The sequence below is a fragment of the Tyto alba genome, unplaced genomic scaffold (assembly GCF_018691265.1).
Source record: "Tyto alba isolate M040663 unplaced genomic scaffold, T.alba_DEE_v4.0 Super-Scaffold_7, whole genome shotgun sequence".
NCBI lineage: Eukaryota > Metazoa > Chordata > Aves > Strigiformes > Tytonidae > Tyto > Tyto alba.
The window spans coordinates 39,290,565-39,303,648 of record NW_024881328.1 but is presented as its reverse complement, the minus strand read 5'-3'; the positions used below and the strand labels follow the sequence as shown (position 1 = coordinate 39,303,648).

At 49.0% G+C, this 13,084-nt stretch overlaps 1 protein-coding gene across 7 annotated transcripts in view; it reads left to right on the top strand.

Moving 5' to 3' along the window:
- Window positions 1-597: 597 nt before the first annotated feature.
- ERBB4 (erb-b2 receptor tyrosine kinase 4) overlaps window positions 598-13,084 on the top strand; it is a 640,083-nt gene continuing 627,596 nt past the window's right edge. For all 7 annotated transcript variants that reach the window (XM_042783933.1, XM_042783931.1, XM_042783930.1 and 4 more), the window contains exon 1: window positions 598-717. In XM_042783933.1, coding sequence (XP_042639867.1) covers window positions 624-717 — 94 coding nt within the window. In that variant the 5' untranslated portion in view covers window positions 598-623. The remainder of the gene's footprint in view (window positions 718-13,084) is intronic.

The following is a 13,084-nucleotide window of genomic DNA, read 5'->3' as shown; positions in this document are numbered from 1 at the left end:
GGCGCGCGGCAATACCCGGCTTTTTTTTTTTGTTTGTTTGGTTTTGGTTTTCCGTTTTTTTTTTTTTTTTTTGTGTGTTTTTTTGTTTTCTGTTTGCGCCGAAAAAAGTGGCACCGCGCGCGCACCTGCCCCCTCAGTTTTGCAAGAGGGGTGGGAGGGGGGAGGAGGAGGAGAGGGAGCGCGCGCGCGCGCTCGCGCCGGGTAGCCGCGCGGCCCCCGCCGCCTCGCGCGGCTCCGCAGGTGCGGAGTGAGGGGAGGGGGGCGGGGCGGCCCCGCGCGGCGCCGTCCCCCGCCCGCCGCCCGCCCCCTCGCTCCGTCCCGCCGCTCCTCCTCCCTCCTCTTCCTCCTCCTCCTCCTCCTCCTCCTCCTCCCGCTCCCTCAGCTCCGCGCCGCTCCGCGCCGCTCCGCTCCGCGCGGTGCTGGCGGCGCAGCGCCCCGCGGCCGGCAAGCGGCGGGCCGCCCCGTCGGCGCCGCGGCGCGCCCGCGGAGGGGCGGCGCTGGGGGCGGCGGCTCGGCGGCGGCAACTTTTGGGAGCCGGCGGCGGCGGCGGCGGCGGCGGCAGCGCGGAGGCTGCGCGGGGGATGGCGGCGGCGAGGCGGAGGCGCTGAGGCAGCGGCGGCGCGATGCCGGCGGCGGCCGGGGGGCTGCTGTGGTGGAGCTGCTGCGTGCTGGCGGCGGCGGCCGGGGCCCCGCGGGCCGCCGCGGCGGCGCAGGCAGGTGGGTGAGCGGCCCGGTCCGCGGTGAGGGGCGGAGGGTGGCGGAGCGGCAGCGCCCTCCCCGCCAACTTCTCCTCCGTCAGGCCGGGGGGGGGGGGGGGGGGGGGCTGCGGGTGTCGTGCGTGTATGTGTCCCCCAGCCCCTGCGCGGGGGGGGGGGGGCGGGAGTTAAGCGCGGGTCCCGCGGAGCCGGCGGCCGCGCACCTTCGGCGCGGCGACGCCCGCTGACTTCTTATTTATTCGTATTTATTTATGTGTTAGTGACGGGTAGAGGTGAGAGAGCGCGTTGCGGGCTGCGGCCCCTCGCGGAGAGCCGCCGCGGCCGCGCAGGTGCCGCTGCCGCCCCGACGGGGCTGCGCGCTCCGCAACTTCGCGCCGGGGCAGCTTTTGTTTCCCCCCTCGCGCCTATACATCGTATCTATAAGGTGTGTCTGAACGCCGCAACAGAAGCGCGGGGTCCGAGTGTGTTTGCGTGCGGGGCGGGGGGGCGTGTGTGTGTAAAGCGAGCAAGCGGCTTGGAAGTTAAAGCCAGCAAAGGAGCGCTTTCCTCCCGCAGGGTCTGCCCCGATTTTTTTTTAACTTTCTGGAGGGAAACTTGCAGCGTTGCTTGATTTTTTTTTTTTTTTTTTTTTTAATTTTTTTTTTTCCTTTGGCATCGGAGCAGCGATCTCTGCCGCTGTCGTACGGGGCAGTGCCGGTGTACTCGGCTGGGGCAGGCACCGGGATCGCCTCCTGCTGCATCACGCTTCTCGGGAGCCTTTGCTGTGAATAAAACATTAAAAGGAAATCTCTTCAATCTTTGTAACTTTTTTTTTTTTTTTATTCCCTCCCCGGTGATGCAAAATTTATGATGCTTGGGCGGTATTGATGCAACAGCTCCTCATTCTCACAATTCAGTTTATATTTTGGAGCTTTATGTAACTGAGATGATGATATGTTTGATGAGAAGTGCAAGAAGCGTGTCCCGGCTTTGCTTGCCTGGTTAGGCGTCTCAGGCAGTTTTCATCTTGGTGCACGGTTTACTTTTTCTGCGTGTGATTGTTTCCTAATCCTTGAAATCAGGAGGGGTGAAACGCTGGGCTGCTGCTGCCGCCTTGCTTTACGTTTTCTTTTCCTGCAGTTTGAGTTGGTAAATCCCAGCTGAAGGAGCATTGCATTCCTTGCTCCCCAGCCTCTGCTTTGCTGTACCTTTTTGCCTGCCTCCTGGTTTACACGCAGCCTCTCTCTTCCCCTGACTTGGTACTTTTCTCTCTCAGACTTTGCCTGTAGCCTGCCCCGATTTGGGGCAGCAGCCGTCCCCGCTGGTCTGCTCCCGCGCTCTCCAGCCCTCCTTCCCCACCGCTCGGACGTGGCTGTTGGAGTGGATGATCACAAAGATGCTCCCTTGCTGGATTTATAGCCCAGTGAAAATAAAAGGCATCGGTCCAGGGTCGCTTGCCTGCCTGCCTGCTGCCTCTGGGGAAGCCTCCTGGACCTGTGCTGCAGGAAAGCCTCTATGCTCTGCGCTGTGCAAAAAAGAAAATCTGTTTATTAAAATAACAGGGTTGGAGTGACGTTTCCTATTTGGAGGGGTTTGGGTGCTGCTGTGGGGAATAGCAGCTATTAATGATTGACTCTCGCTGCTTGGCACTTGCTGAAGTAGTGAGGGGGGCTGGACAGGTGAGCCTTGATTTGCAGGTATTTAGGACCCCTCAGAATTTGGTCTCTCTTGGATTTTTGGGCACCTTAGGATGAGGCTCTGGCTACCGCCTTCATTTCCAGTGCATCAAGGGAGATGACGATGCCTTCGCTCGTGCAAGCGAGCTGTTGGCCAAACTTTTGATTCCATTATCCCGTGTCTGTTGGTTAAAATGCAAATATGTGAATATGTTGGGGTTTTTTGATTTCTTCTGTCTCCATGCTCGGGCATATAATGTTTGCTGTGCACAGCTCAGCCAGGGTCACGTGAGCCAAACAGCCTGGGCTGTTACCTGGAAGCTGGCAAGTCTTTGTTCTGCTTGGAAATAGCTGATAAATTAACTCCTTTTTCTGATATATGGGGCTGTTGAGTTGTTAAATAATTACAGCCAAATTAACTTCGCGCTGTTTGGAGTATTCAACTGCTCTGAGAAATTAATTGTACCTCAAATATTTTTGCAGCTTTTTTTTTTTTTGTGTGTTTTGTTTTGTCAGTGAGGAACATGTTGGGGCTGATGTACGGGCAGGCTTTAGTTTCGTGTCGCTGCTCCTCTCTGGGCCATGTCAGATGGGACATGCCACATGCTTTTGGAGGGCTGCTGCAATGGAGAGGAGCTGCATCTCTCCTTGGCACCTCTCCCGTTTATTCCGCCGCGATGTCTATTTGATGGTTAAAATTAGGCTGAGCTCTGAGTGCCTTTGCAAAGGCACGATAAATATTGACTGGGAGTTTCAGCCTGTAGCTGCCATCAGATGACTCAGTCCCTGCAAAGGGGACGTCCCGCCTCAGCCCCTTTTACCGAAGGGGAGCGGGTGCTGTTACGGACCCTGCATCCCTCCTGGGAGGTCCCGCTCCCCCCACGTGTGTCTGGCTGCAGGGCTGTGGTGTGGGGAGGTCTCGGCGTGATAGCTGGGGCAAGCTGCCACTGTCCCTGCGTGTCCCCTGAGGGCACTGCAGGCCAGCGCTGCTGCAGGGCAGGGGGGGGCCTGGATCTGGCCTTGCTGTTTGGGGTGTCCCCAGGGAGCCTGGGGCAGCTTTGGCACCGGGCTGCACCGTGTGTGCACCCGCCGTGCCCGTTCTGGCACTGCAAAGTGCCCCAGTGACTTAGTTGTGACCTTTTTCTTTTTCTTTTTTTTTTTTTAAGATGGTAATTGATGTATATGTATATGGATTCTGGCACCAAGAGCTGCGCTTGTAATTAATGTGAAAACAGTAATAATAAGGACCTGCAATACATGCCTATGAGTAAACCAAATGAGACTTGGCATTAGCAGCTTGTGAAGGGAGAAGCCCTTCCCCTGAACCCGCACGGTGGCGAAGCGGGACGAGCGGCGGGGGCAGCCGCAGTGGTTCCCCCGCGAGCACGGCAGCGGAGGGCCCAGCACCCTGCGGGAGCGCCGGGCTGAGCGGCGGGGGCTGCTTGGCACTCCTGACCTTAATTTGTAATGCTGAGTTGTTCTGAAATGTGCCCTCGGATTTCTAGCAGGGAATTAGCCACAGCCCTTAATTTAACTAAACGTTTTCTTCTAGTTTTCGGGAGATATTAGAGTTATTTTTACTTAATTAAAAGAAAACAAAAAAAAAAAAATAAATTTAAGCTAACCACAGCAAGTTCGCTCGTGCTGAATGTGAAAGCGCAGGCTGTCACTGAGAGCGTGCACATGGTCAAAGGCTTTACAGAAAAAGATCTTTATGCATGTCGCTGCCAGAGCTGGTGAGCTGCTGGGGTGGGTGGGGAGCCTTTGCTATGGGGTGCGATGGGGTGCGTGGGGCGGCGTGCCCGCAGCCTTGCTGTGTGAGCATCTCTAGGTGGCAGCAGCCCCCAGGAGCTCCCAGGCAGCAGGACACGCAGCCGGGAGTTGGAGTTGTGGTTTCTCAGCCTCTGATCCCGCTGCTCAGCATCCCTCTGCACCCTTCACCTGGGCCGGGGAGCAGCTTTTTGGGTGCCTAGGGGGGAAAGCAGGGTCCCAGGACCCCTGTCCCCACCGCCCACGCCTTCGCTTGCAGGATAGGGGAGGTGTAAAAATGCGCTGGGAGAGTAACTCAGACACTGTGAAGTGCTTCAGATGAGCAGCTAAAGTAGCTCAGGTGACTTCAAGGAGGAGTTAAGGATAAATTAGTAATATTCAGAGGTGCTTAAAAGCAAGAGCAATTTTCTAGGTTTATATTCTAGAGGACTTGTTAAGCTAACTAGTAAGTCAGGACCAGACTGATGACTGGGTGCTAAAAGGTGACCAAGTTCCAAGTAGGAATGAAGTGTGCGCTCTTCATAGTTTAGGAACTGTTGTGACAAGCTAGGAAAGAGAAAAGAAGATACGCTGTCACTCGGCACCATCAACTCGGATCAGACGGTACTTCTAAAATACATACACTTGCTCAAAAGGATGGTGTAGCCCATAGGTTTCTTTTTTTTTTTTTTTTTTCTTTTCCTTTTTTTAAAATGTGCTTTCTGGTCCTCTCGAAATGCAGGTGCTTTGGCATCGTAACAAACGCTCTCCCGATTTCTTGAGGACAGTAAGGGTGAGCCGGTGCGCGGTGGTTGGTATAGGGCAATATGATGGCCCCCTGGAAGCTTCTGAACTTGCTTTGTGTCCTGCCTGTGCAGATGAGGGTTTGTTTAATGCTGTGACCATCCGTTTATGCTCTCCAGACTGCTTTCTGGTAGGCGATGGCAGCTCTGTAGGAACAGCTAAGCCGCGTCTGCCCCCGTGGACTCTGCCGCTCTCGGTGCGCCGAGGCAGCTGTGCTGGGAAAGGAGTGAGGGCTTGTTCCTGGGATTGAGTGTTTGCGGTGGCATGGGCGAAGGCAGGAGGGGGTGACTGTGGCTGGGCTGTTTCCCGTGTGTCCCACGTGTGCTGACAAGTCCTCAAGGTGGGCGACGGGCTCTTGTTTTCACTGACTTAAAGGTTTTCCTTTTGCAAACAAGCGCAGGCTGCTGGTGAATTTTATGTATGCCCACGTAGCGGAAGCTGAATTACCCCATGGGAATAGTGGAGCCTGCCAGAAAGATTCATCATTTCAGCAACTTTAGTTAATGTTTGTTTAGTGACTTCTCGCTGTAGACGAACAGTTTAAGCCATGCTCGGTGGCAGCTTCCTCATGATGAGCCATGCATCTGTGTGAAAAATGGTCTCATTTCTGCCCTGCCCGCTACCTCTGCTGGGCACACGGGCACATGCCAAGCCTCCTGAGGTCTTTGAGCAGCTGCTGCTATATATATACATCTCCTTTTATTTTTATTTTTTTTCCTTAGCCTGCCAGGAAAACTCATCCTTCTTCCTACTTTGCATGAAGGAGGATGCAAAGTCCAGGACAGATGAATGTTTGCTTGTGCATCAGTGATACCCGGGGGTCTGACACTGGCAGGTGTTTGGACAGCAAAGTCTGTAATTCAAACTAGGGGAGCACATACTAGCCACTCTGTAAACTTGTACTGTAAGAATACCAAGAATATAAATATGTACAAGGAATAGAAATTCATACTGTAAATGTATTGAGAAGAATTTGTTTTCCAGTGGTAGCTGTTTTTTGTTTTCATGCCTTAAGCCTGTGAAGTCTAGCTCCTGACAGAGGAGAGGTGGGAAAATAAAGGAAATAAATGGGAAAGTGAGCCCCAAACTGTTAGTGGATGCAGTTATTTTTCATATGTATAAAAAGTGATCAGTCATCATATACTGTTTCTGTAAAGTCCTTTTCAGGGATTCCTAAGACATCCTAATCTTGTGTTTGATTCCTCTTTCTCGTGATGTCTGTGCAGCTAGGCATACAGTAACTGAACGGGCATTTATAATTTGATCTTCCTTAATCTTTTCCTAACAAATCAGCATTGCGATGTGGGCTCTTGTCACATTGTGACATGACTCCTGTATCTCGTCACCAGCTGGTGTAGAGCTTACAGAAATACAGAGCTTTCAGAAGTCTTCCAAAAATCCGTTTGGGGGGGGCACTGGTGTGGGGGTCCCACCTGTAGCTGATGCCAGAGAGGGGTGAACCCTTCCTGCCCCGTGGTCATGGCTGGTTTCCAGCCCTGCCAGAGTGATGCTGATGCACCCTCGCCTCCAGCAGCAGTGACCCACTCCACCGAGTGCAGGGAGCCTGTTGTCTCCCTGCTGGTACGTGGGGTGGCACCTACCTGCCATAAACCTGGTGCCTTGGGTTTTGTGGTGTTTTGTTTTGTTTGTTTGTTTGTTTTGGTTTTTTTTTTGGTTGTGTTTTTTTTTTTTTTTGGTGGTTGTTTTTTTGTTTGGTTGGTTTTGTTTTGTTTTTTTTTTTTTTTTTTTTTCCCCCTGGAGGGTGCACCAAACCATCAGTGCAACCAGGAGAGTAAGAAAGCCAAGGCAATGGGGCCGGGCAGGACTTGGGGAGACACGGGCCCCGAGGCAGAGCTCAGCCCTGTGCTGGCTGTGGGGGCTGAGCTGCCCCATCCGAGGCCCTGCCCCCAGCATGACTGGGGAGGCTGCTGAGCTGTGGGACGTGCTGCTGACAGGTTTTAAATTCATCTGGGGAGGCTACTGTGGCACTGTGGGACATTATCTGACCCTTCGCCCACAGCTGCTTGACTAAACTGCCTAATAAATGTCTTAAGAGTTGTGATACTTCACATATCTTTTTTTTTTTTTCACCGCTCCCCTGAGTTTTGTGGCGCGACCCATGAAGGAGATGGGTCAAGTCAGAGGGAAGCTGGATTAAAAAAGCTTGCGTGCTGTAAAAATTAAACCCCTTCTGAACGAACTTGTGCTATAAGTTGGAAAAGCCCAAAGCTGCATGAAATGGTGACGCAGCCTTGGCTGCAGCAAGAGAGCACGCTCCTCATGTCTGGGGTTGGTGACAATACACTGGCTACAGCTCTGAAACCTGTCCCTGTCCTACTGATTTTTGGCACTGCTTGGTTCCCGCTGCTCCTCCGGGCCCCTCCAAATGGTGTGTCTGCACCTTCCTCATCTGTTTTCCCAAAAAAGCATCTCCCACGGGGCAGGCACCTCTTGCTTGTGCTTGCAGCGTGGTGAGGTGCCTGAGCAGATGCTGCAGGCCTGCTCGCACGCTTTATGTTTAAGCACGTGCTGAAATACCTCGGGGTGCAGAGCTGAATGTGCTGGGAAGAGATTTGTGGGGACATTTTGCTCACTTGAACCCCAGTGAGCTGCTGACGACCTTATCCCGTGGATGTAGCTGTGGCAGCGGGAGCTGGCACTGGCAGGATGGAGCCGTTTTGGTGCACGGACAGGAAGAAAAATCATCACACTTAACTTGATACACATCCTAATGTTCAAATTCCATTAATTGAAATTATGTTGAAATATTGAACATTTAAGCATAAAAGTTTATGTACCATGGTTAGTATGCTAATGGAATATTTTAGTAATCTTTTAAGGTTAGCATTGCTGCTAGATGCAGCGATAAGCATTTGTTCATAAGAGTTATTTTGCTTTAACCCCTTTTCCAAGAGTGTTCATATACTGATGATTGTTCATTGGCTGCACTGTGGCTGCCATCCAGCTATAATTTTAAGATTTTTTTTTTTTTTTTGATCCAGTCCACTATGAGAAGTTGAATTGTGGATATTTTTGCTCATTATCTTTGGCAGTAAAAATGTATATATCTAAATTTAAATTGCTGTTTGCTGAGGATATGTGATAGTATTTAGAATTCAGTATTATTTTATTATCTCTGAAAGGATAAAAAAAAGCTCACTTATTGCAAGAGATATTTCTGTAGCATTTAAAAATACCAGTGAAGTAGCTAACGTTTTCCAGTTGTTGTTGACTTCAAATTTAGCAACCATTGTCCCTGTTGATATATTTGATGCTCTAAAAATGTACTTGCCATTAAGTAGGAAGCTGAAGTGATTGGTAGGCGGATAATATTCTTTAGTAGATATTAATAATGCTCAGAGGACATACACACTGGAGCGTATGGAAAAAGCCATGGAATTGTGTAGGAAGGAGGTGAAAATAATGTAAATGTCTGCTTTATTTGAAAGCACCCTTTATTATTCTCTCTGTACGTACCGCAGCGATTGCTGCCCGAATTAGCACATCGTGAGCGGGAGAAACCGATACGCAAACAGAATGGTGTGCAGCTAATTTTGTTTAGCAAACTGAGATCTGATCCCTGCTATTTCACACCCTCTGCGAGCTGACTCAGTCGCTCGTCGCAGCGTCCCGGTGAAACGCCTGCGGACCCCATCCTGCCGGGGTGAGGCGGGAGTCGTTGCCCCCCTCCAGAGCCAGCGGAGCTCACGGGAGCACGGGAATTCATATCTCCTCAAGAGAAAACGGAGATTTTTCAAAACAAACGTAAAGCCATCGCAGCTTTTCCCTCGCCTTTTGTCTGATCCTTGAGCCGGAGGAGGGCTTTTGTGCCGGCGTTGATGTGACCCCAGTTGCTGCGAGTTTCTCCCCGGATTTCTCCATGGGGAGGATTTTCTCTTTGTCTCCCAGAGTTTTGAGCTGCTCTTAAAACCACGCGCGTTTGGGTCCTCTCGTACAACACATTTAAAACCGCTGCCAGCTCGCACAGCCGTGCAGCCCCGGTGTCACCCAGGGCTGTACTTCGTGCTGGGAAGATCACATTAGAAAAATCTAAAATTATTAGAGCCTATAAATAGCGGTGATAACTTTTACAGTATTTACATCGCCCTCGTGCTGCATAACGCAGTGAAGCCACAGGCTAGCTTTGCTTCTAGTGTTGCTTCACGTGTGGCTGTGAAACCTCATTATATCACGATATAAGAGGCAGCTGCTGCATTGATAGCACGGTGCCTGCAGCACGGGCAGGGGGGGATCTGGCTGGAGTCGCTAACAACTGTAGCGATGCTTTACATTTTCTGTGGCTCCGTCCAACTTCTCAGAAAGGAAGCAGTCAGGTCTGTGCTGATTCTTTCTGGCTGCCCAAGGGTTTCGGTGTGCAGCTTGAACCTTTAATAAAATAGCTTCTTGAAAAGCCTTTTATTAGCATTTACTTTCTCGTAGTAACTAAAGATTGGGGACAGAAAGAGAACAAGAGAACGCCCCCTTTTTTTTTTTTCTTCTTTTTTGGAAGATGTACAAATAGATTCACACAGTGTTATTGGCGGCAAATTTCTTCTTGATAATTTTATCCCAAGATCTTGGAGTCGTGAGAATCTCAGTCTTTGCATAAAGAATAAAAAGCATCTTTATCTGCTCAGCGTGCAGGGAAAAGTTAAAACTCCTGTAGTTTAAGAAGTGGGCGGGGGGGTGGGAAGTACAAGAATTGTTTTTATAAGCCATGGGTTTTAACTCATTTGTAAGATTTTATGCAGGGGTTGGTTGACTTCTGGTTTTGCAATGTCTGGCATATATTGCTGGTGACTTTGGAGATGGAAACATGGGTTTATTAAGACTCTTAATAGCTTTAGTCCAATTGCTGCCGTGACATGTGGGTAAGGCATTAAAATATATGAGTTATGCCTCATGCTACAATAGAGTAATTACTAGGTAGGTGTCCTTTGATACTGGAAAGTGATCTTGCCAAACTTTTGCTGTCAACTTGAATAATCACAGTCTTGCTGAAATAGAAATCTTGCTCCCATAGAAATGGGGAAGAAAAAAAGCATTGTGAATAGTGTCTTTCTCCAAGTAAAGGCCATACGAGGCTGTGTGATTTCTGTAGGTCCTGCCTGTTCCGGATGGATCCTGTCCAGTTGGGCAGAAAGCTTCTGTTCCAGACACTATCTACCCCAGGCTTTTCCTAGGTTAAAAGTGTCTGAATTGTTCTAGGTTATACAAGAATTGCTGTGATACTTGTTTCTATTTGGGTTTTGGGGTCTAGCAGACCCAGTTTTTTGCAGTGATGTGATAGAATGACATCAACTACATCAGTGTTTGCAAGAGCATCCTTTTTTGGCTCACTGATGACTGGTCCCTTCTTCCAAGGAGGGAGCTTTGGCTTTGGGTAGCCCCTGTCAGGTTTAGATTTGTTTGTGTTGCCTTCTGGGGCCAATTTAAGGTTTTTATTGTTTGTCCAGAGCCTTAATGATGCCAGTGTCTCCCCAGGGGCACAGATGATGTTTAAACACTTTACTGAGGCAGTGTTGCCTCAGGCTATTGGAGGTTGAGTGCTGGAGCAATGCCAGGCGAGGAGGAGGAGGGGTGTGCTGCTACCTGGATTGCTGTTCTTGGATTTGGATAGTGCTGATGTGAGCCAAAGCGCCAGGGTTTTTGGGGGATTCCAGCTAACTCTTGCATAACATGTCTGAGATCACTGAAGCTCATGTTAGTTATATTTCTTAAACCAGTTGTTCATTAAATGCTCTGAGAATTCATATGAATTGGAGCATGCACGTGTTTCTAGGAATTTCTGGAATAAAACCCCTGTTTATTTGGTGGCACAGGCTCAGAGGCTTATTTTGCCAGGTAAAATAAAGCTTTTCTTGGGAGTCAACGGTATGAAGTGCTGGAACAGCATAGCTTCTCAGATCACACAAGCCTGATTTAGTAATATTGAAAAGGGTGTACCTGGGTGCCAAGTGACCTAGGGCCGTAGTGGCATGGGGAGGTGTGATGGGAATAAACATAAGCAGCAGGTACCAAAGTACCAGGGGAGGCCGGAGAGAGGAGCAAGCACTACCTCAGATCCTCTCTGTGGTCTGAATATAGGTGTGATGGATGAAATACAGGCTTTGAGGGCATTGGAATTGCTTTCCCGCGGGTCTCTGCAAATGTATGCCTGGCTCAGGGACTGTGATACCAGGTCTTTCCTCTGACATGCATCCCGAGGGAGCTGGCAGTTACTACCTCAGCACTAGTCGTTTTTAACACTCCATTTCTTTCCCACCAACTTCGGGTTTCCAACAATATGATTACTTATGGATTTGTAAGTCAGAAATAGCTTGGTAATTGCTGTATTGCCTTGCCTGCAATAGCAACAAGCGTCTTAAATTTAATGCATCTTCCACACAGAAAATTGGTATTTGGCCAAAACTCGAGGACTCTGACAGTTAATCTTAAAGAGCTTTTGGTTGACGTATAAAATAGAGACTTGTGGATGACATTCGCAGGAAAATTGACAGTCTTCAGGGTTATTCCATAAAAGAAAAAGTACTCCTCACAATTGGCTGAAAATACTTGAGGATGATTAAGTTTACATGGAAACCTCTACTTAGAGGTCAGCAGTGCGAAGACCTGAGGCATTAACTGCTTGAGTTGCATGCGAAAAAAATGGCACCCCTTCATAATTCGAAGCTTGGATTTTGCCTGATGTTCAGGGTTTGTCTGATGAAACCACACTCATGAGCTGGTGACAAGCTTGCTGATAGTAGGTTTCTTTTAACGTGCTTTTTACTTTTATTTTCCTCTCTAGAATAGAACGTAAGCAGCAAGAATGCCCCAGAATAAATCCTCTTCCGAAAAAAATTACAATAAGGAACTTGCCAGTGTTCCTGATTAAGAGATCTGGCATGTTTGTACAGATATGTGTGCCTACATTTATTACGTATTTTGCTGTCAATTGCGATTTAAAGGCCTGGAAGTTTCAGCAAGGAATCTTCTGCCCCAGTTTGGCGGGCACGTGCTGCTTTACGCGAGGGTTACATGATACTGTTTTTTGGGTAAATACACATTTCATGTTTTGTCAGTATTTGTTTTTGAGTCAATATTTATTAAATACAGCACTTGTGTTCAACAGAAAATGTAGGACCGAATTTCAGAATTAGGCCCATGCAATTATGCAGTCAGGTAATCGCGCGTGTAATTACTTGTACAAATGGTCAGTTAGATGTGTAACTGTCCATTTGCATGCAAAATTAACCAGTTTTGCAAATTGAGCTTTGAATATTCATGGTAGAAAACACGGCTTCTTAGAGATGGCTGCCTTGTGTTGCGCCTTCCCCTTCCACTGGTGTCTTCCCTTTGTGAGCTTTGTGTGTTTTGTCTTTGCTGAAATGTCAGTAACAAGCTGCTGGAACGGAAGGAGAAAATTTCTTTTCCCCCTGAAACTTGATAAGTATAGGTACACTTTCAGTGGGTAAAAAATGATGAGTGTCTGATGAGAAATGCTTCCGAAATCCAGGTTGTGGCACAGTGGTTCCTGCTAGGGATAGTCCTGTCCCACACGGTCGCGGAACGCGATTCTTACATTACTCACATGATGGATTTCAATAAAGCTGCAGCCGAGGTTGGCGATGCTGTTGGTGTTACACATGAAGGCAAAGCCGTGAGGAGGAGTACGGTGGGTTGCCCATGTGCCAGAGGCTTACTCACTGAAAGCCAAAGGAGGAAAGAAAAAGATGTGATGCCGAGGAGCCATGTGACATACCCACCCTTGTACATGTCGGGGGCTAAGCCAGAAGCAGTGTTGGGCTCTCCTGTGTCAGCCTGGAGCGTTTGGGTTTTGCTTTTGCTGTGGCTTTGTGCTCTGGCTCCGTGACAGCTGTTGAAAGGACTGTGAAGGGTATGTCTCTGATACACCTGTGTGCATGTGTTAAATTTACAACCTACTAAAACGCACGCAACCTCATTGCTCTGGAATTTACTATTTTGAAAACATGTAATTGTTTGATTTCTGTATTTATATATATTTTTACACATGTGTATGCAGACACTTCAGAGTTTTGGTGTTTTTTTGTTTTGTTTTCATCTAGTGTTGCCAAAATATCTCTTTTCAATGAAAGGATTCAAAGCCATAGCTGAAGAATCTGTAGAAATACTTGCAATCACCACTGCAGTTAGTAC